General features: G+C 48.1%; 1 protein-coding gene across 1 annotated transcript in view; it reads right to left on the bottom strand.

Annotated features, from left to right (window-relative positions):
• GAS6 (growth arrest specific 6) overlaps window positions 1-22328 on the bottom strand; it is a 46718-nt gene that overhangs the window by 21011 nt on the left and 3379 nt on the right. Inside the window, exons 3-4 of the mRNA XM_084879838.1 lie at window positions 11547-11571; window positions 9925-9987 (exon numbers count right to left, since the gene is read on the bottom strand). Of these exons, the coding sequence (XP_084735964.1) occupies window positions 9925-9987; window positions 11547-11571 (88 nt within the window). The remainder of the gene's footprint in view (window positions 1-9924; window positions 9988-11546; window positions 11572-22328) is intronic.

Raw genomic sequence — 22328 nt, 5'->3', positions numbered from 1 at the left:
AGAAGATCATCTGACCCCCAAGGACCTATGATTCAATGGTCCTTCAGCTTTTCCTCTCTGTCCCCACCCCATCCAGATCTGCAGACAACTCTCATTCCACTGCCTGGCCCCTGAAACAGGCCCAAGTTTTGTTCTTAAAATGACTGATGTTTCCAGCCTGCCTCCAAATTTGGGGCCAGCGTTTCCACCGCAGAGCTTGCTCTTGTCACCACAATGAGTCCTGGTAGACCTGCTCTCCTGCCACCAGCACAGGAAGGCAGTGGTCTCTGCGTTCCTCGCAGGACCCGGCCTGGGCCCCTGTCGTTGTGCTTTATGTTCTCGGCTGCCCACACGGTCTGTGCACCCCGATCCTCAGGGAATCTGCATAACCTTGTCTAAAAACTGGAACCCAAGTCTCTCATCCTGTTTTTCTTGTGACCTTCCCATGGCACACCTCAAAGTGGGCTTGTTTTGCATGGTCACGGCCAATACCCAATACTCGAGAGTGGAGACCGGTCATGTCTCCCAGTATTTGTGAGGCACTGCACAGTTGTTTTTGGCAGGGACCTGTAAACCCCTTCTACGGATAAGCAAGTAGGAACAGGGTCCAGCGATCACAGGAATTTGGTCATGGAATAGTGGGTCTCCCACAGCTGCCTTGGATCCACCGAGGTCAGCCCTGAGGCCCCACATGCTGCATGGATGCCTTGCCGTGCTGCTGCACTTGCTATAAAGAGGGTTATACTCTGGGGGCGGAAGGGATAGGGCTGTGAGGTCAAGTCCAGCCCCAGGACTAGAGAGATGAAGGAACAGATAAGCTTTCCTGACTTCGGCCTGACAGGAAGGGGCTCTGATGGCAGGAGGGTCAGAGAGACTGGAGGTAGGCGACATATACCGGCCTGGCCAAACCTGAGTGAGCCCAGGAAGAGCAGCTGGTTCACCTGATGCCTCCCACAACTCGATCCAAGGCCCAGACGGGCCCCCACAGGAGAAAAGGGTCCAGGAGGTGGTGTGGGTCTCCACTTGACATATTGGTTAAAGATTTAAAGTTATTTCAGAATACACACATGTACCTTTGACATGAAGGGCTGGTTAACTTTTTCTAGGATTTGCCTAGAATGCCTAACCCCTCCTTAACAAAAACCTCACAGTCCCCAGGGCTGAGAGGACAATACTAACTTCTATTTGGGCGGGGTTTTCTAGGAGATTCCTATACAACACTCATCCCAGAAGAAAATTCCTCAGAGCCCCTTCCTGCCCAGATATGTCCCTTCATCTCTCTAGTCCTGGGGTTAGACTAACCTCACCCTCCCCATCCTTCCTGCCCCCAGAGTATAACTCTTGTTACAGTAAGTGCAGTGGCATGGAAAGGCATCCAGAGCACACGTGGGACCACAGGGCTGACAGTGGGTAGTATTGAGGCAGCTGTGTGTGACCCACTACTCCATGACTAAATTCCTCTGATCGCTGGACCAAGTTTCTACTTGCTTACCAGTAGAAGGCATTACGGCTCCCTGCCCCCGCCAAAAAATGTGCAGTGAAGGAAGGAAATAATAACAATCACAGCAAAAATAAAATCTAGCAAAAACAATACAAAACAATAAAACCAAATACTGTTTCTTTGAAACGATAAACAACATTGACAGCAAGAAAAGAGAACCCAAATAAAATAAAATCAGAAATGAAAGAGAAGTGACAACTGACACCAAAGAAATATAAAGGATTGCAAGAAAATATTACGAACAACAATGTGCTAATAAATTAGACAATCTGGAAGAAATTAATAAATTCCTAGAAATATCCAATCTTCCAAAACTGAATCAGGAAGATTCAGAGAATCTGGATAGATTACAACTAGTGAAACTGAAGCAGTATTTAAACAAAAACACTCCCCCAAAAGAAAAGTCCTGGACCAGGTGGCTTCACAGGTAAATTTTACCAAACATTCAAAGAACTAAAACGTATCCTTCTCAAAGTATTATAAAAAATTAAGAAGGAAGACTCCCAAGCTCATCTTATAAGATTAGAATTATCCTATTTCCAAAACCAAATAAAGACACTACAAGAAAGAAAATCATAGGCCAATCTGATGAACACAGATGCTAAAATCCTCGACAAAATATTTGCAAACCAGATCCAGCAATACCTTAAAAAAGATCCTATACCATGATCAAGTGGGATTTATTCTGGGGATGCAAGGTTGGTACAATATCCGTAAATCAATGAAAGTTATACACCACATAAACAAAAAGAAGGATAAAAAACACATTATCATGTCAATAGATGCAGACCAAGCATTTGATAAAATCCAGCACCCATTTTTGATAAAATCTCTCAAAAAGTGGGAATAGATGGAACATACTTCAACATAATAAAAGCAATATATGACAAACCCACAGCCAATGTCATAGTCAATGGGCAAAAACTACAAGTGCTTCCCTTAAGATTGGTAACAAGACAGGAATTTCTGCTTTCACCATGCTTATTCAACATTGTAGTAGAAGTCCTAACCACAGCAATCAGACAAGGAGGAGGAGGAGAAGGGAGGCATCCAAATTGGAAAGGAAGAAGTAAAGCTGTCATTTTTGCAGATGACATGATATGGTATATAGAGAACCCTAAAGATTCCACCAAAAAACAATTAGAACTGATAAATGAATTCAGTAAAGTAGTAGGATACAAAATAAATTACCAAAAATCAGTTGCATGTTTATACACCAATAATGAACTATCAGAAAAGGAAACTAAGAAAATAATCCCATTCACAATTGTTTCAAAACAGACAAAATACCTAGGAATATATTTAAGGATGTAAAATACCTGTACTCAGAAAATTATAAGATACTAAAGAAAGAAAGTTAAGAGGATATAAGTGGAAGTATATACCATGTTCATGGATAGGAAGAATTAACATAATTAAAATGTCCATATAACCCAAACCAATCTATAAATTCAACACAATTCCTATCAAGATATCAATGGTATATTTCACAGATCTAGAACAAATATTCCAAAAATTTATATGGAATCACAAAAGACCCAGAATAGCTACAGCAATCGTGAGAAAGAAGAACAAAGTTGGAGGAATCACAATACTTGATATCAAACTATATTACATGGACAGAGAAATCAAAACAGCATGGCACTGACATAAAACAGACATATAGATAAATGGAACAGAAATAAACCTTTGCCTTTATAGTCAATTAATATTTAACAAAGGAAGCTACAACATGTAATGGAATAAGGATAGTCTATTCAATAAATGATGTTGGAAAAATTAAACAGATATGTAAAAATAAAAAAATAAAAAAACTAGATCACCTTCTTAACCATGTACAAGAATAAACTCAAAATGGATTAAAGATGTAAATGTCAGAATCAAAACTATAGACATCAAAGAAGAAAACATAGGCAGTAAAATTTCAAGCATTTCTCATAGCTATATATTTTTTCTGATATATCTCTTCAGGCAAGGGAAATAAATAAATAAATAAATGGGACTACATCAAACTAAAAAGTTTTTGCACAGCAAAGGAAAACATCAACAAAATGAAAAGACAACCCACTGAATGGGAGAACATATTTGCCAATGATAAATCTGGTATGGGGTTAATACCCCAAATTTATAAGAATATAAAGAACTTATAAAATTCAACACCAAACAAACAAACAAACAAATACAAAACAAAACAAAAAATACACACAATCCAATTAAAGAAAGAAAAAAAAGAAAGAAAAAAGAAATGGGCAAAGAACCTGAATACACACTTCTCCAAAGAGGACATACAGAAGGCCAGTAGATGTATAAAAAGATGCTCAACATCACTAATCATCAGAGAAATGAAAATACCTGTCTGAATAGCTATCATCAATAAATCAGCAAACAGCAAGTGTTGGAGAGGATGTGGAGAAAAGAAAACCCTCACGCACTGTTGGTGGGAATGAAGATTGGTGCAGCCACTATGAAAAGCAGTATGGAGTTCCCTCAAAAAAAATTAAAAATGGAACTGCCTTATGACCCAGTGATTCCACTTCTGGGAATATATCTGAAGAAACCTGAAACACTAATTTAAAAAAATATATACACTCCTATGTTCATTGTAGTGTTATCAATATTAGCCAAGATCTGAAAGCAGCTCAAATGCCCACCAGTACAAAAGTGAATACTACTCAGCTGTAAAAAAGGAAACTTTATGTTTTGTGACTGCATGGAGGGACCTGGAGAGTATTATGCTAAGTGAAATAAGCCAGTCAGAGAAAGACAAGTACATATGAGTTCACTTACTCGTAGAATAAAATTAATTAACAAAGTAAACCAGATTCATAGGTAGAGAGAACAGACTGATAGCTATCAGAAGGGAGGGGCTAGGGGAGCTGGGTGAAAAAGGTGAAGGGGTTAAGCAAAAGAAACAACTCATAGACAGAGACAACAGTATGGTGATTACTAGAGGAAAAGGGGGCAAAAGAAGGTAGAAGAATGTATAGGGGGATTAATAGTGATGAAAGAAGACTTGACTTGGGGTGGTGAACACACCATACAATATACAGATGATGTATTATTGAATTATACACCTGAAACCTATAACTTTATTAACCAACTAGAGGCTCGATGCATGAAATCCATACAGTTGGAGGGGTTGGGTCCTTCAGCCCAGATTGTGAGAGGGCACAGGCCAGGCCGAGGGACCCCACTGGTGCATGATTGGGGCAAGGGAGGGATGTGGGAGGTTGGCCAGCTGGGGAGGGACCACTGAAGAGTTCCAGGGCATGTCCGGCCCTTCTTGCTCAGTCCCGATTGGCCAGACACCAGCAGCAAACTAATCTACCAGTTGGCGCATCTGCCCCCTAGTGTTCTGTGCACATAATAGCGAGCGGTTGAGAGGTCTAGCATATCATTAGCATATTATGCTTTGATTGGTTGAATGACTGACTGGACAACCAAACACTTAGCATATTAGGCTTTTATTATATAGGAAGGATGACAACTCAATAAATTCAATAAAAGAAGAAGAAGAAGAAAAAGCAAAGTTTATCCCCAAGACAAAAGGAAGGAGGAATGAGCATCTGAGAGCCTGACACTCAGCAGGTGCCCAGCAAACCTCTTTGGAATTGAGACAAACCTTTGTAGGCCCAAATGCATCCACCTAGGTCCCCATCCTTGACACCCCCTCCTTTGCGCCCCCCACCTTCACCCCCCAGCAAGCCTGCAGAGGGTTTCTGAGTTGACAGGTGATCTGTGCCCTGATGTCAGGCCTCTGAATGGAAGGAGCCGTTTAGGAGATAATGGGCTTATCTTGGCCTTGAGACGGCTGTGTTGAAGGAGAGGGAGGAAAGGACTCCTTTGTTGTTAAGGCTGGAATGTGAAACATCTGCTGACATCCAACCCACCACTTTCTCAGGTGCTTTTTACTCCCCCCAAATTGGAAGGTAATGACAAGTTATAACCCAGACAGCATACTTCCATGGGAGGCCCATTGTTTTGACTGAAGAGAAAGGGCAAAGGGTTCCTCCCTCATGAGGAGAATCAGGCCTGGATCTCCTCCAGCCCGACCTGGGCAAAGCAGGGAAACCCAGGCCTCAGAAACAGACCACAGGCCCTCCTGCCAGAGGCACACCAGCATGCTGAGGGAATCTGTGAGCAGGGAAGGTGGAACTGTCCATGGGAAAGTCTGTCCCAGGCCTGGGGCTTGTCTGGGATAAACACTTTGAGGTCATTTGTTTTAATTTTAACAATACTTGATAATCAAAGCACTCAGCCATAAACTGCTCATCATCACCAGATCAGACTATTTTTAGGAAGGAACAGATGAAAAGGATCTATAATAATAAAAGCATAATGTGCTAATTAGACCTATGTCCTTCCGGACAACCTTCCCAATGAAGCCAGGGCTGCAAGGGAAGTCTGGTCCGAGTGCCAGAGGGAAGCCGATGCTGGCAGCCGGGGGAAGGAAGGCCTACACTTGCACAAATTTCATGCATCAGGTCTCTAGTACTGTAACCTAGTTATTATTTAACAAGAAAGGAGCAAAGGGAAGGCTAGATAATATAGGCATGCCATTTATACAGCTTTGTCAGGAAGCTGTAGTTAACATTCTGCAAGTCTGTTCCCTGTAGATCGTTGGATGGACTAGACCAGTGTTTTTCAACCTTTTTTGGGCAAAGGCACACTTGTTTCATGAAAAAAATCACGAGGCACACCACCATTAGAAAATGTTAAAAAATTTAACTCTGTGCCTATATTAACTATATATAAAGTAATTCTCTTGAATAGGAATCAAATAAACACAAAGAAAGTATTTTATAATTACTTTATTATGAAATATTAAGTAAACAAAATAGTGAAAAATTATAAAATTCTTGTCTTGTCTGCACCTACGGCACACCAGGCAACATCTCGCGGCACACTAGTGTGCCGCGGAACAGCGGTTGAAAAACGCTGGACTAGACAATAGATGCATGCCCAGTAAGGTCTAGGTGACGTGGGAAGATGCTTACCTGTCAGTCACACCTGGGAATGTATCAGTGGTCAGAATTGGCATGATGTATTCTATAATACATGATCTGTTTATTGTATGTATGTTCATCACTGCAAGGGTTCAAAATCTGAGAAACAACTCCAGAGCAAAGAAAGTTCCCTCTCTCGCTCTCTTAGGACTCCTGTTTCAGGGGGCATGCTCTCCCACATCACCATTGTCGCTTACAACCACAGAGGACCCACACAATGGTTTATAGATGGCAATTAGCCTGATGCTACGTCGGACTCTGCTCCACCATGGAACGGAAACTCTGGACACTGGCTTTGCTTTTGGCTCTGCTCGAGTCCCAGCTACAACTTTTCCAGGACTGGATTAAGGGACGTGACACTTTGCAAACTGAGGATGTAACTCCACACAAATAAAAACCACTCCTTCTCCCCTGCAAGTCTTAGAAAATTCCTTTTTTTCAATATATCTAAGAACCCCATTCCCACTAGTGATGGAGAAATTCTACCCATTCAATCCTCTGGCAATAAAAATAGTGCAAAGTTGCTTGAAGTGACCCCATATGCACTCATGCTAAGAAGGCACATCGTTGGGGCCCACAGATAGGGTGTGCATATTTCCCTGAATGACACCCCAACTCCCTGCAGTCTTTACAGTATCCCCCTGCAAGGACAGCCGATGCATTAGTGCAGGGCCTCAGACTTCAGAGACTCTTGTCATGCCCAGGAGCCACCTGAGAAGCCCAGTGCCCTGGTCCAGTGCCTGAGGAAGGAAGGGAGGTGAGAGGCTTGCTCAGGGTCAGTTGGGTCCTGGGCTGGCCAGAGAGACCAGGCATGGAGGCAGCTTCTTAAGCTGCTAGGAACTGCATTTAAAACATCCGGCATAAGAAGCAGCTGCACGAGATCTCCCTTCTAAACATCAGTTCAGGAAACAGCTCTGAGATTCTCCCTCCTTCCTCATTTCCCAGGCTGCCCGCCACCCAGGAGGAGAGAAACTCTCAATCCCATTAAGAGTTCACCTTTGTTGTTCAAACAATTTAAGTCACTTTAATGCCATGAAATCTCTCACATAGGAACAGTGTGGCCCAGGATTGTGGTGGCCTTTCTCTGAGCAAAACCCCAGGGATTTTACAAAAATGGTGCTGGGACAAGGGGCTGCTATCTGGGAAAACATGAACATACCCAGATTCCTCCCCCCTCAGGAGAAATTCCAGTTAAACATAAAACATTAGATAACTTGGTTATAAACTCAAAAAAAAAAAAAATGGGCAATTTAAAACTCAGGAACTAAAACAACCTAATGAATTTGAGTACATTATTATAAAATAAGAAACTGATTTAACAAATGGACAGAAAAGTGCTAACTACAGTAAAAACAAAACTCCAAAATTGCAGGAAGCCAATTCCTGCATGTCAGCAGAGCTGAATTATCTGGAACTGGCTGAGATCATTTCCCCAATCCTGAAAAGGATCCATAAAACGATTGCTTGCTGCCAGATAGCTAAGGGCATCTTAATCTGCATGTTATTGCCTCCTACTGGACAAACACCTGAACAGCCATAGGCAATTCTTCCAAACCTGACAGTGGATTCTGTATACTAAACTTTGCCTTTGATGTATATCTACTTTGCTTGAGGACAATTTGTGTTAATAAAAAGCAAGGGGTCCTGAGACAAGGCAGAACTTAGTTCCTTTAGCTAAGTCTTCTCTGCTCCCCATAATGCCTTCCAAAATTATATTCGTCTCTAGACTCTTATTTAATTTACACACAGCACTTCTCCAGATTCCTGAGCCCTTCTAGATGCTGGATTAAGACTACCGGCATTACAAAATGACACAAAGCTGACCTCCTCCCACATCTGCCTCAGGCCCCAATAGGGTCATGGTTGACCCCAGAGAGGCTGATGTTATGGTTTAACCTTGAGGGGAGGGGCTTGCTACAGGTCTCCCTCCATGCATGGCCATGGTTTTGGCTCCTCTGAGTTAACAGGTGCCTCTGCCCTGGCATTACTCTCTTTTCCAGATTAAATCAATCATTTCCTCTGTTCATCTGGGCTGGGGCTGGGGTCTGTGATGGGAGCAAGTCAGGTGAAGCACAGGGCCGGCATGTGGATAGGAGGGTGACTGGATACCACAGCCCTCCCACCCCCTGAGCCCCTGCCAGGCAGATCTTACGAGCAGCTCTGGGTCGGGCCAGTCTTCTAGGCTATCCCTGCAATGGCAGGCCTGACACCAAGTACAGGAAGAGTCCTGCTACGTTCCGACTGGCTGTGCCCTTGGAAGCCCAGTTTTCCTCACCTGTAGAACAGGTGCAGAAACATGGGCTGTACTTTGAAACACTCAGACCAAGGAAGGCCCTGAGCTCAGCTCAGCGGAGGTGGTTACACAGTTCTATGAGTGGGTTAAAATTCATGCAACGAGAGTAGCATTTTTACCATATGATAAGTTAAATTAAAACAATAAAAAGAAGCATTGTGACTCGAGTAAAAAATACTTGCTACCTTTGGTACAAATGGCAAATTTGCAAAAATCTAATCAAGAGCTCCTGTAAACTGAGAAAAATAGGTAAAAAATGTGAACAAATTGTTCACAGAAGAAAAACAAGGTCCTAAAAGACACGAAGGTTGCTTCACCCATTAGTAAGGAAAACGGAAACGGAAATGACTGAATAAAGTAAAATATAAAACCAAACGCCATTTTCCACCACTTATATTGGAAAAGATAAAAGAAAAGTTAAAAAAAATACATTAGATTGTTGAAAACATGGGGGATGGTCACTCCTGCTCACCCCTCTGCTGAGGGGGTGATTAGGGTCAGACCTTCGTCAAGAGGAAAAATAAACATAGGTTTGATTCTGCAATTCCATTCCTGGGAGGTTATTCTGCAGATATACTTAGATGTGTGAGAGGTGACAAAGGTACAGGATGGCATTCTGGTTTAGTTTATAATAATAAAAAAAAAAACACCTGGAAATAGCTTAAAAGTCCACCAGTACACTTGGTTAAATTGTGCCCCTCACCCACGGCCAATGCTGACAGCGGGCAGCTCTGTATGTACTGATATGGGAGGTCTCCACAGTATCTGGTGGCAAAAGTGGGGTCAGATCATGTGTAGGGGGAGCCACCCGTGGCACTGCTCATAGTATGTGTTCTTAGAGCTGGTACCGGGGTGTCCTCTGGGAAAGAGAACTGACAGGTCCACTGGGAGGCAGGGCCAGGGATGTGCTTTCTCTTCACACCCCCGGGAAAGGTGGACAATTTATACCCTGTGTGCTTCTCGCTGATTCAAAACCAAAACGTACCTGCTTGAACAAGACAGTTTATTGAAAAGGGAGACCTCAGGCAGGCGTGACAGCCCCTTCAGATCATGGAAACATTCAAGACCCCCCAAAAACCACCACAAAGCTTAAAGTTACCCAAACTCACAGGGCTCTGAGGAAGACAGAAAGGAGACGGACTTACTTTGAACGCACTGAACAAAGTTTGGGTTTTTTGTGTACGGAGATCCATGTTTAGTAATGCAGTCTGCAAGAGAGAAACGGGAGGCGTGTCATTCTTCAGTCAGGAGGTGAAACAGGCTTTAGAGACAGTGCTACAGCCTCCCGGGACTCCTGGGAAAGCAGACTATGCACGCTGACCGGAGTGCGACAGTCCGCCAGCAATCATGCAGTTCAGCTTTGGTTAATACACTGTAACGGAATAGTTCAGCACTGACCCAGGGAAGTGCCCTCAGCGAGTGGCAGACTGTGCACCCAGAGAGTGGCCACACGCACTGTCCGCAGCTCCTCTGGTGGGTTCCCTCTGCCCGTGTACGGAATAATCACTGAGAACATTCAGTACGTTTTCTGACCATGGTCAGAGAGCTAAACTTCCATTTCAAATGGACCCCCCGTTTGGAAACACTGCCCTTATTGTGAAAGTCAAGCTGTCTGAGGTGCTGGACACGGAGGACACTGGCCGTTCCGCACAGGCAAGGGGATGGGGACGGGAGGCTTGGCCTCTTGAGCACATGCATCCTGGGATACCAGAAGCTTGAAGTGGTGCAGAACGGGTGTTGAACCGATTCATCTGGTCCTTCCCGTTGTCCCTGCTACTTCTCCCTGCCTTAGGGGACACTGGCACGGCAACAGATGGTCCCTAAAGGGTGGACTCATGGGATAACAGGTCATCCTTGGCCTCAGGAAACAAACCTCGCATACCCAGGAGCGAGGCCAGCAGAGACCAACAGAATGCCCAGAAGCAGGTGGATTCCGAGCTTTTCAGGGCCGGTCACCGGTCCAATTGGCCTGTTGCCAGATATGGACCCAGAGGAGGTACCACTGAGAGAATGGAAGGCCAGCGGAACATTTACCCACGTGGACTTTACAAAATTAGCGAGGAAGACCCAGAATACATTTCTCTCATTGTAAGCGATATGCATCCCAAACTATCTTAAAACTGTATTAGTTAAAGGAGAATTCTCAGGGGAACCCAGGGCCCTTCAGGCTGTTGGGGAGATCAATGTCATCGCCCTGATAGGACTCAGTTGTCGTTTGCCCTTTACTCTCACTCTCCCCCCAGCGTCCAGCAGAGCCACCCTCACACAATGACATCTCTGCTCGGGGGCCAAGAATGTTTACTTGTGCATTCGTTTTATTCAAATGAAATAAAAACGTTCTTTAATGTTCCCAGTTTTAATGACCAGCATCGCAAATATCAATACATACAGCCCACGTGAATAAAAAACTCTTTGGCATCCTCAGTCATGTCAGAAATGCAGAGTCCTGACATAAAAAAGTCTGAGAATTGCTGAATCAGTCATATTCCCAAATAATAAGCTAAGCCTGGACTCAGAGCAGAAAAGAGGTTTGCAGATAATGGCATTGGATTGAGGTGAAGTTAGCATGGATCATCATGGTACAAAAGACATAAGTGTTTTGACCCACGTGCTCTGGATAGTTTCAAACTCTCCATATAATTAAGCAACCTTCCCTCCAGGAATCACTTGGTCAGTGATGTTCTGACCCATTGTTTCTCTGACATGTAACAAATATCCCCCAACTATGCCTTCATGACGACTAAAGGAAGCAGTGATTTAAACTTACCTAAGTATCTGGGATAAAAGTATTCCTGCGGAAAAAGAAAAAGGGCAACAGTTTACTGGCACAATCTGAGGCTTCCTACACCACACCGTCCCCAGCTGGTTCACCGAACCTCGCCTGTCTCCCCAGTGGATAGAAACAGACTCTCGGGGAGCAGGTGTTTGAGGACAGCGGAGAATTTCTCCACAGATGACTCAGTGACAGGACCAGCAGAGTGAGAACCACCCAGAAAGCCACTTCCTGCCTGGAAGACGGAGGCACGGGGGAAGTGAGAGGGGACAGCCCAGGCGGCTTCTGCAGAACCGTGACTGTGGTTAGACTTTCTGTAACCAGCAACAGCGAACTTAAAAGGCGCCACTCGAAGTGTCTCAGGGGATGAGAAATAACCCAAGGCTGGCCAGGTCTTAGGCAGGCCCTTGTGGACGTAGGGGTTCTCACGGAAATGTGGAGACCGTGTGGGACTATCCACACATGGGCACTGATGTGCACGTACTGTGTTTGTAAACCAAAGTGGTGCTGGGTGAGTTATGGAGGGTATAAGCGAGGAGTCTCTTGTCCATCAACGCAAGCTAAGGCTTCTGCACTGCACAGGGGACAGCCATATATGAGAGCCACCTGCCCTCCCTCGGCGAGCAGCAGGGACTGCTGGGAAGCCCTTCAGGCTGTGGCTGGTTCAAAGTAGCCCCACCACGTCCACTCTGATCTCCCTTTTTGGGCCAGTCCTGGGGCAGTTTGGCCCTAATTCCCCCCCTTAATGGAACCACGTGGCTGACTAAGCAACGCCAGCCACTAGATATTGGGTGTCAACTGCATGCTGATCACATCCCACATTTTTACATTATTTTGTTTGATTCTCACAACCACGTCCAAGGAAGGTCTTTTGTATTAACCCATTATCACAGATGAGGAAACTGAGGCTCGATGGGGGCGGTGGCGTGTGACTGAGGCCATGAAGCTAGAAAGGGCTCCCGATGGCACACTGCGTCCCGAAAGAGCATGGACGGGAGCTGGTGCGTGGCATTTGATAGGCAGAGGTGCCCCCAGGGCCACCCACACAGGGCGTGGCGCTGCTCTTCCACATATTTGCCAGCTGCATACCCTGGTCCTGGCACAGTCTCATCTGTCACCTTCACTCGGATGCGTGGCCAGAGCTCCCGCCTCGCTGATTGTGAAAGAGGCGGGCTGGGCAGTGCCACGTGAGGGTAGAGTTCTTGGACTGGTGGTGCTGGGGACACTTTGCTAAGATGCACTCAGATGAGATTTCAGAAAGCCAAGTTCTAATAAAGATGTGACTTTAAAAAACAAAACTCTTAAACCTGTTAAAGCAAGTTTGCTATTTCAGCGTGCGTGACGGTTGCAAAGATGAGGTTCAGAGCAGATGTGACAGAGGCCAGGTTTGGAGGTCAGAGCTACATGGTCAGGGGGGATTGCCTCTCTTTGCCAGCATGGAAAGGGCCCTGGCATGCCTGCTTTCACTTCCTTCTCTTGCTTTGGGTCAGGGATTGGCCAACTTCCGAAAAGAGGCCGGGCCAGGTGCGCGCTGGTGAAACCTCTCGGACCAGAGGGTGGAGGAGGCCATGATGTTTTTCTGGGTTTGGAGGGAGAGCAAAGGCCACAGAGCTTTGTCACAAACGGAGAGGTGTTGGTTCCGAAAGAAAAGACTGAGAATGACCGCAACAAGTGTGCACTCCGGTTTAGGAAACCCATCATTAGGTTAAGAAAGAACTGAAAACAATGAAAAACTCTGAGTAAAGGAACCTAATTATACATAAGCATGTACACAATCACAACTTCCCAGCAAGGTGTATCATATTGTTCAAAATAGCGCTTAGTTTATAGTTATGCGTAGTATGGTTTAATAAGGAGTTCTACTGTTGTGTAAACAACAACACATTATTCATAGAAAAACCGCACTCATTTCTCCTTACTGAACCACACCTAAGGGGAATGTGGTTACTGAAACCACAGGGTCATAAAACCTGGTGACAATTTATCCTAATTTGTGCGTTAGATTTATTTGGGGTGGGAGAGGGCTATAAACCATGTGCTAATTTGCCTGGTAATCTAGGAGAGGGTTAACCATGAATAAAAGCAAAGCTAGCACAAACACACATAAAAAGTGAATAAAAGGCACCAAACACAGAATGTAGAGCCGGCCCCACCTGCATCACAAGTTGGTCGGGGCATAAACCCTGGCCTAAGGCCCAGGAGCTGCGTTGGCTCAGTGAGCAGCATGCCATGGGGATCCACCGGGCAGAGGCTCAGCCCATGGGGATCCACCGGGCAGAGGCACAGCCCATGGGGATCCACCAGGCAGAAGCACAGCCCATGGGGATCCACAGAACAGAGGCACAGCCCATGGGGATCCACCGAACAGAGGCTCAGCCCATGGGGATCCACCGAGCAGAGGCTCAGCCCATGGGGATCCACCGAGCAGAGGCTCAGCCCGTGGGGATCCACCGAGCAGAGGCTCAGCCCGTGGGGATCCACCGGGCAGAGGCTCAGCCCGTCCCTGACTGCAGGGCCCGTGCGGCATGCAGTCCCCAGCTCCAGGCACCCCTCCTCCTCCTCCACAGCCATCCCCTTGGGCCTCACACACACGGTGGGGCACACAGTGGGGCAGGGAGAGGGGCCTACACCAGCAGGGAGCTCGGGAGTGGCTGTAGCCCACGGGAAAGCCAAGTTCTCCAGGCTCTTTTTCATAGCCAGTGATGGGACAAAACTGGAACACGAGTAACCAATGGGAGATGATACATGCTCTTCCGGATGCTCAGGGCTCTGGTATGAACAGCAGAGGCGCTTGGGCATGTGAAAACTCTGGTCCCCTCACTAATTCCCAGTGACCACGTTCGCTGCAACCCGTACCTGCCCACAGCCTGTCCCTCTGGACAGTGCACATGTGCCTCTCATGTGCTATGGGCACCCAGCACCTGCAAGGAGGCCTGAGTGGAGTCCCCGGGCTCCTCTCTGGCCACGCTTGGGCCTCCAAGGATGAGGGCTGCAGCCCTCCCCTCATTGGCAGCTGCAGGTTGGAAGGTGACTGCACAGGCCCAGCGTGGGACACCAAGGGAAGTAGAGGGGAGGGCTGGTCCCTCCACCAAGTATTGCATTTAAAGGTACAGCACAGATTGTGTGAGTGTAGCTGGCAAGACCTGTGTAAGAGGTCGGCTGTGCAAAAACTCTCAAACACAGCTAATTACAGTGTCTATCACCAGGCATGGAACTATTCACAGGAATGAACCACATAAAAGAGGTTTGTCCCCAAATACCTCTTCCCCGTAGCAGAGATACCCAGAGATACTCCTTCCATCCTTAGTAACAGAATGTTGGGCTTATTTTAGAGCTGCATTGTACACTACTTTCCCAGCTTCCCTTGCAACGAGGGGTGACCATGTGACTACATTCTAGCCAATAAGATCTGAGCACAATGTGAAACTGAGCAAAGAGGGTTGGGGGAGGGGAGCTGTGCTTCTCCACCCTCCTTGCTGAAGTGCAGATGGGATGTCTGGTGCTCCGGCATCTTGGCAGGCGTGTGAGGAGCCTCTGAAGACAAAAGCCACGCACCAGGATAGCAGAGCAGGAACAGGTCACGTGTGTCTGTGGGCACTGCTGAGCGGCACTCCTCAGCCTTCCTCCCACCTTTCACATGAGAAATACACTTCTATCTCCTTGTTTACATTTTTCAAATGGGTGCAGCAGAAAATACCAGGCTAGCTGAATTTGACAAATGAGTGCCAGCAGAACTGTAATCACCACAAAGTGAAATTAATCATAAATCTACTCAGGGTCAAGACGTTCTCATGAGTTCATGAGAACGTCTGGGAGCCACCCAGTGCAGAGGCATTGACACATCAGGGTTTAGGCCAAGTAACAATACGAGAAGGAGAAGTCTGCGAGTGTCATAGGATGGCTGCTTCCAAGAGAAAAACCTGATGATTAAGAATGTGGACAGCCCTAACCGGTTTGGTTCAGTGGATAGAGCATCGGCCTACGGACTGAAAGATCCCAGGTTCAATTCCAGTCAAGGGCATGTACCTTGGTTGTGGGCACATCTCCAGTAGGGAGTGTGCAGGAGGCAGCTGATTGATGTTTCTCTCTCATCAATGTTTCTAACTCTCTATCTTTCTCCCTTCCTCTCTGTAAAAATCAATAAAATGTATTTTTTTAAAAAGAGAATGTGGACAAAGTCATCACACTTTTTGTTTGTTTGTTTGTTTGCAAAAATATCTCCATTTATGGTCAGAAGAACATTCTAAAAATCACTGTTTTCGGAAAAATTGTGCCTGGCTCCCTCCCCAAATTCTTGCTTCCATCTCCCTTTGTTCTAAACATTTAGTGCCTAATTGCATTTATACTCTGACTTTTATGAAGTAGGAGACGGACCAAATTTGTTCCTACAAATGTTACGGTTTCATTCCCCAAGATTAATTTTTATACTCACTGTGTAAGATGATGTGTTTGAACTGGAGTCCCTTTCAAAGGCCTCTCTCCCTGCACTCGTGTGCTCTCCTGGCAAAGCCTCTCTCGCTTTGCACAGCGCTGGCTGCTCCTCAACAGCTTTGCTCAGCAAACTCCTTGGTTCGCAAGGCCAAAAGCAGCCATGTCACTCTCTGGGCGAGGAAGACGTGCTGACAGGAAGGAGCAGGAAGCAGCGCGTGGTGGTGGGCCCTGCCTGCTGGCCAGCCACCTTCTTGTTGGGGAAATGAGATTTACAGGGGCGAACCAACAGAACCTTATTCAAATTATGCCTATACTATCCTCCCATGTGGCAGAAGGCAGAGAGAGGACCAGAAATGGCAGCTGTGGAGGTGGAGGAGGGGCTGCCAGCCAGGGACTGTGGCACCTCTAGACGCTGAAAAGTGAGTGAGGATGGATTCTCCCTGGGAATTTCTCGAAGGAAGCAGCAGTGGGACACCTTGGTTTTAGCTGCAGGGACCCATTCCGAGGTCAGACCCCAGAGCTGTAAGTTTATGCTGATTGGCCACAGCCCCAACGAGGAATCAGCTGTAGTCCCTTTGCTTATGTCATCCTCACCAAGTCACATAAGGCGGCCACTCCCATCTCCAGCGAAGTGTGGAGCTTGGAGAGCTCCAGCCTTTGCCCTGGCTGCACAGCCCCTGGGCTGAGATTTGAGCGCTGTCCACCTGCTGGAATCCAAGACCACACCCCGAGGGCCCCAAGCAGGGGGCCTGCCGGTAGAATACACACACAGCCAGGAGCCTGGCTGGAGCAAAGAAACAGAGCGGGAAATCCCGTCTGTCCTGGACAGGGGAGAGGCCTGCGTGATCTCGGGCGCTGGAGAGGGCGTGCTGCCTCGACAGGCCCGGTGAGAGCGTTGGGCTTGGTCCCAAAAGGTTCAGGGGAGCGGCTGTGCTCCTTGTTGGGGGTTGTGACTGGGCGCAGACAGGCCAGAAGGGGAGCTTTACAGATGCGATGGAATGTCAGCCTGTCCCTGAAGGCCCAGGGCAGTCAGAGAGGCGATACGCAGGAGACATGCCCAGGAGGAGGCCTCAGGACCAGGCCGCTGATGACAGGCAGTGGCGGGAGGGGATGGAGAGCACAGGGGACGTGAGACTTTGACTCAAGGCCTGAGAGGCTGAGCAGCATGGACCAAAATGGGGAAGGAGGAAGAAACCAGTGTGAGGGAGGAAAAGACGGGAGTGTGGTGGGGAGCGTCGCTGGCACCCACCCACAGCTCACAGGCTTAAGGTGGCGGGAGGAGAGCCCGTGACCACCTCCCCGCCCCCTTCACCCCTTGGGTGGCACACTTCGCTCTGCTTAAGGGAAACCGGGCAGGTAGCTAGGAAGACACACCCACATCACAAATGCAAAAATCGCACTTCTCCTTTTATGTTTCTTTGGGAAAAACAAAACGATGCATTTTCCCATCACGTACAATAGAATAAAATACCTGCCAGAGTCGGGGGCAAAGGTATTTTTCTCTAGAAGTCACCATCTAGCCGGTTGTATAGACCATTATACACGCTCATCTTCTGAAGGTCTCCATCCCTTCAGCGTTTGCATGTCAAACTTGCAGTTGGGGGACCTGAGTTTCCATCTGAGTCCTCCCACTCCTGAGCTAACGTGGACAAGTCCCTTCATACATTCTTGGGCCTCGGCTTCACGGCAGTGCTTAGAACGAGAGGATGCCCAAGACTCATCGGCCGCAAACATTCCTGCGAAATTCTTGCTTGTTCCTAGCTTAAGAGGGGGAAATTTACGAGCACTTGGGTGCCTCCCTGGATCCAAGCTAAGCCACAGCGTGCATGCGGTAAGCGCGACGTGGGCAAGGTTAACTCGGAGAATGCGTCTGGTGATGACGGCCGTAGCAAGCACACAGTGCAGACCCAGGCAACAGATTCGTGCATCATCAACGGTGGATTTAGCCTTTGAAGTTGAGGAGCTTGCTATCCGATGAGGCAGGAGGGAAGCACACACCCACATGCCTCTGTCAGCCCCTGGACAGCTGCCAACAGGACCCTCCTCGGCAGCCTCCCATTCCTTCCTGAGGCGTCGTGCTAAAGAAATGTGTGTCCGCAGCACGGGGTTCCAGGCAGGCTGCACCTGCAGCCGCCAGTCACCCAGCCAGCCCAGGCAGAAGGCCCTGGCCAGCCCCAGGGAGGCCCAGGGCCGGGCCGCTGAGTGTGAGGCTGAGGCAGTGACCAGGGCACCCCGCCCAGGAGCGGGCGGGGCCCAACCGTGTGATTTCCAATGAGCCCAACATTCCAAGAAGAGATCTTTGAAAAATTAGATTGCAGGCTTTAGAGACCAAAGTGGGAAAAAATGTATTTTATTATCCTGGGCACTAACACCAGAAAAAAAAAAAAAAAATTCAGCTGCTATAAAAAAAAAAAAAAAAAAAAAAAAGCCCAAGAAAACAAGCATGGTATTAAAAAGTACAACAGTGCTATGTTACTATCTCCCGGGAATATTACACTTTGAATCCCTGCCATCAGTCAAAGCAGACCTGTCGGAGGGAGATAAAGCACTGATGACGTCCTTCTGAACTTCTTCCACTTCCAACTCCGCTTTAAAAATTAATCCAGAGCTTTTAATGAACGACCGTGCCAGGGTCAAACGCACAAGGCATGTGCACCAGGTGTGCAATGAAATCACTGGCCGATAATAACCACCAAGGAGGCCCAGAGGATCTCCAACATCAAATACGAGCCCTTAACCCAAACGACGCTGCACTACAGAAACAGCTCCGGCGTGACCTTAGAGAAGCCAGGGGGAACGGAGCGTGAAGGAGCTGGGACACCTGCCGGTGGGGCTGGAGCCTGTTCACCTGGGAAGTGTCTGAAACGTCCTGGCCAAGCCCCTTGGAATTTCAAGAAACGGGCCATCGGCATCGGTTTCTTAAAAGGGTGTTTTGTTCCTAAATAACAAAGACAGGCGTTCGGTGTTTTGTGAAATGCCTTTAATTGGTTTTCCGCAGATGTTGAGCCCATTGGCAAGGATGAGGTGTAATTTATGGGCCTGGCCTGTTATTACTCTGGAGAGCCTGGCGCTAAGTCCCTGCAGGCTCCTAGGATTAAAACAAACATAGGTAGGCACAGGGACAGCAGAAGGCGACTGCGGGGAGCCAGGCAGGGTTTGCATCTCGCTCGAGGCCCACCCCCAGCGAGCGGCAGCCTGGGTGCCAGGGACCTGTGGGTGCCGGCTCGGGTCTAACCAGACGTCCTCTGAGCTGTGCAGGAGCCAACTCCAGGGAAAGCACAACCGGTCGAACAACAATTCAGCAGCCCAGCCCCTGTGACGGCTTCCTCAGGCCTCCAGTGGCAAAAGCCCAAGTGGGAGAGGTCCCAGGAGAGGAGGCCTGGGCCCAGAGCGGCCAGTGGGAGCAGAACCACTCGTTCTGCAATCAGGATGCTCTGCAAGCAGCAGAACCCGTAGGAGAGGGGGCAGGGGCCGCACAGGGTGGTGGATCTGGGCTCAGTATCTACAGTTGCAGAGAGAAGAGTATGTGCCTGTGTGTGAGTGTGTGTGTCTGTAGATGTGTCTATGTGTCTGTGGGGTTGTACTGTGTGTCAGTGTGGGTGTATGTAACTGAGTGCATGCATATGTGTGCATGTGTAGGCAACCCAATAAATGCCAATTCTGATGTAGCCTTTCACAATTTTTTCCTACCAACAAGCTGTGTCTGTATGTATCTGTGAGTCTGTGGTGTGTGTGTGTGTGAGTGTGTGTGTGTGTTGGGGAGGTAGAGTGGGACGGAGAGGGCAGGTGGGGGGCAGGAAGGCGCAGGTGAGCAGCAGCTATCCTGGATGTCACAGCCAAGGTGTCACCACCCCGGCTCAGGGTCCTGTATTTCAAACGCAAGTCACTGGGGCTGACAAGGTCCCCCTCCAACCTTCCTGCTGGAACCCCACTTCTGCCCCCAAGACATCCCTTAGGCCACCCCAAAATGGGGTAACTTGAGGGAGGGGCTTTCACTTCTGTATGGCGGTGCTCCTCCCCAAGCTGTCCCCAAAGAACCTGGGATCTCAGGAAGACAGGTGTTCTGGGGATGCAGATGCAGTTCAAGCACACAGCTCTGAAACTGACTGCCCCCCGAAACTCTGCTCGGCAGAGAACCCATCACAGCTGTATTTCCCGGCATTTGCAAGAGCTGGGGGTGGGGTGAGAGAGATAGGACATGAGTCAGAAAGAGTGAGAAACAGAGTCAGAGAGAGAGAGGCAGAGAGGCAGACAGACAGAGAGAGACCAAGCTAGAGACAAAGAGAGACAGACAGAGAAAAAGAGAGATGCAGCTAGACAGAGACAGAGACAAAGATGGAGAGACAGAGACACAAATGCACTCCAGCACAGGCCAGTGGCCAAGCATGCTGTGAATGAAGTCCTCAGGGTGTGCCACTAGCCAGCTGAGAATAGTGTAAATATTATTGTTTGTATCTCAAATTAAACCGGGTGGTGGGATAAGAAACTGCAGCCTGGAATTTTTTCCAACAAGCTGATGGGCAGGGGCAGGGGCAGGTGCTGCCAGGTGGTGACGTGTACCCGGACAGCAGGTCGGGCGGGTAAGCCTTTTGTGGAGAATCCTTTCAGAAAGCAGAGAGTGGTTACTGAGATGGTGTCTTTAAGGCGTCCGGAACCACTTGCCTTAAGGGATTTACGTAGGAAGGTGACCTGCTGGGCTGGCCCGGGTGACCTTTGGGAAGAATTCAGGAGAACCCCTGCAGAGACAGCTGGGGGATGGACTGCCCAGGGCGCTAGAACAAGGAAAAGCAGGGGAGAGGGAAATGCCAGGAACAGAGAGTAACAACACCAAAGGAAACGAGATAAGGAGGGAATGTAATCACCCCTTGGGCTCTGGAGAGGACAAACATGATTAGCAGCCTCAGCGGCAAGGTGGCCTGGGCCACTCTCCTGGGCCCTGGCCACTCTCCTGGGGCCAGAAAGAATGTGGGTGGGAGACAGTTTGTCCCCAGGAGGGAAGCAGGTGACCAGAATGCCCGAGAGTCCCTTCCTTTCCAGCTGGTGTGTGTGATAGCCCCAGAAATGAGGAAGAGCCATGGCACTAACAGCTATCTGCTAAAGAAGAGCTTTAAGATATATATATATATATATATATATATATATATATATATATATATATATGAGATTTATTTCAGAGAGGAAGGGAGGGGGAGAGATGAAAACATCAATGATGAGAGAGGATCTTTGATTGGTGGCCTCCTGCATGCCCCCTTCTGGGGATTGAGCCCGCAACCTTCGGCATGTGTCCTTGACTGGAATTGAACCTGGGACCCTTCAGTCCGCAGGCTGATGCTCTATCCACTGAGCCAAACCAGCCTGGGCAAGAAGAACTTTGAAGATCAGACTCCTTCCCTTGTCCCAAAGAGGAAAACAACCCAGTCTGGAAAGATTGAGATCAGAGAGGAAGACCTAGCGCACACCCAGCACACAGCGCATGCTCAACAAACATACACCTCTGAGCTCCTGGAAGAGGGTCTGCAGTCCGGAGAGCTGGCTCCAGGGGCCCATGTCTACCTCACCCCATTCCCAGCTTCCCCTGTTCCTCCTGGAGGATTCCTCTACCAGGGGGTCCCCAGAAGCCCAGGAATGGGAACAGAACACGCAGCACTGCATTCTCAGCCAGCAGGAAAGAGCAGTGTTGCAAACCCCACCAAAGGCAGAACCCAAATCGGGCAGGTGTGTGATTACAAAGGGCCTGGCACCGCGGACAGGCGGGCTGCTTCCAGCATCCTAACCCAGTAGACAACAAGGTAGGGCAGGTGGAATCAGCACTAAGGTGACCCTGGCCTCTGAGGACTGGCACTGCCTACAAGCACACCCATCAGAGGGTCAGGTGATTACAACCCAAGAAGTGCCGATTCTGTTGTGGCCTTTCACATCAGGACACTATGGCTCTGGAGGTCCTGTGACAGTCACACGGCCAGGTCCAGGGGACTTATTAGACGAAATAAGGCCAGTGTTCATCATCCTGGGTCACTCCATCAGCCTCAATCAAAAAATGCAAATGAGCTACCTTTAGGCATGCAAGGAATAACTATTTCCTAGCGAGAGTCCTAAACTTTTTGAAGCAGAACTCACAGGACTACCTCTTTCAACAGTGCTATATTCACTAAGGCACATTAGCAGTGCATAGTGTTTGGAGGACCTCACCACTGCCAGGGAGATGAAGGTGGAAACCTGGACACATCCAAGTGGACAACTGGCCTACCAGAACAGCTGGGACTCAAATCAGCCCCGAACCCTGACCCCTGACCCCTGACCCTTAACCCTAACTCAGCTCCTCCCAAGCATTCCACGCTGCCTCTC

Source organism: Pipistrellus hanaki (genome assembly GCF_964339955.1).
Source record: "Pipistrellus hanaki genome assembly, chromosome: 3".
NCBI classification, from domain to species: Eukaryota; Metazoa; Chordata; class Mammalia; order Chiroptera; family Vespertilionidae; genus Pipistrellus; species Pipistrellus hanaki.
This window is presented reverse-complemented; position numbering and strand designations above follow the sequence as displayed.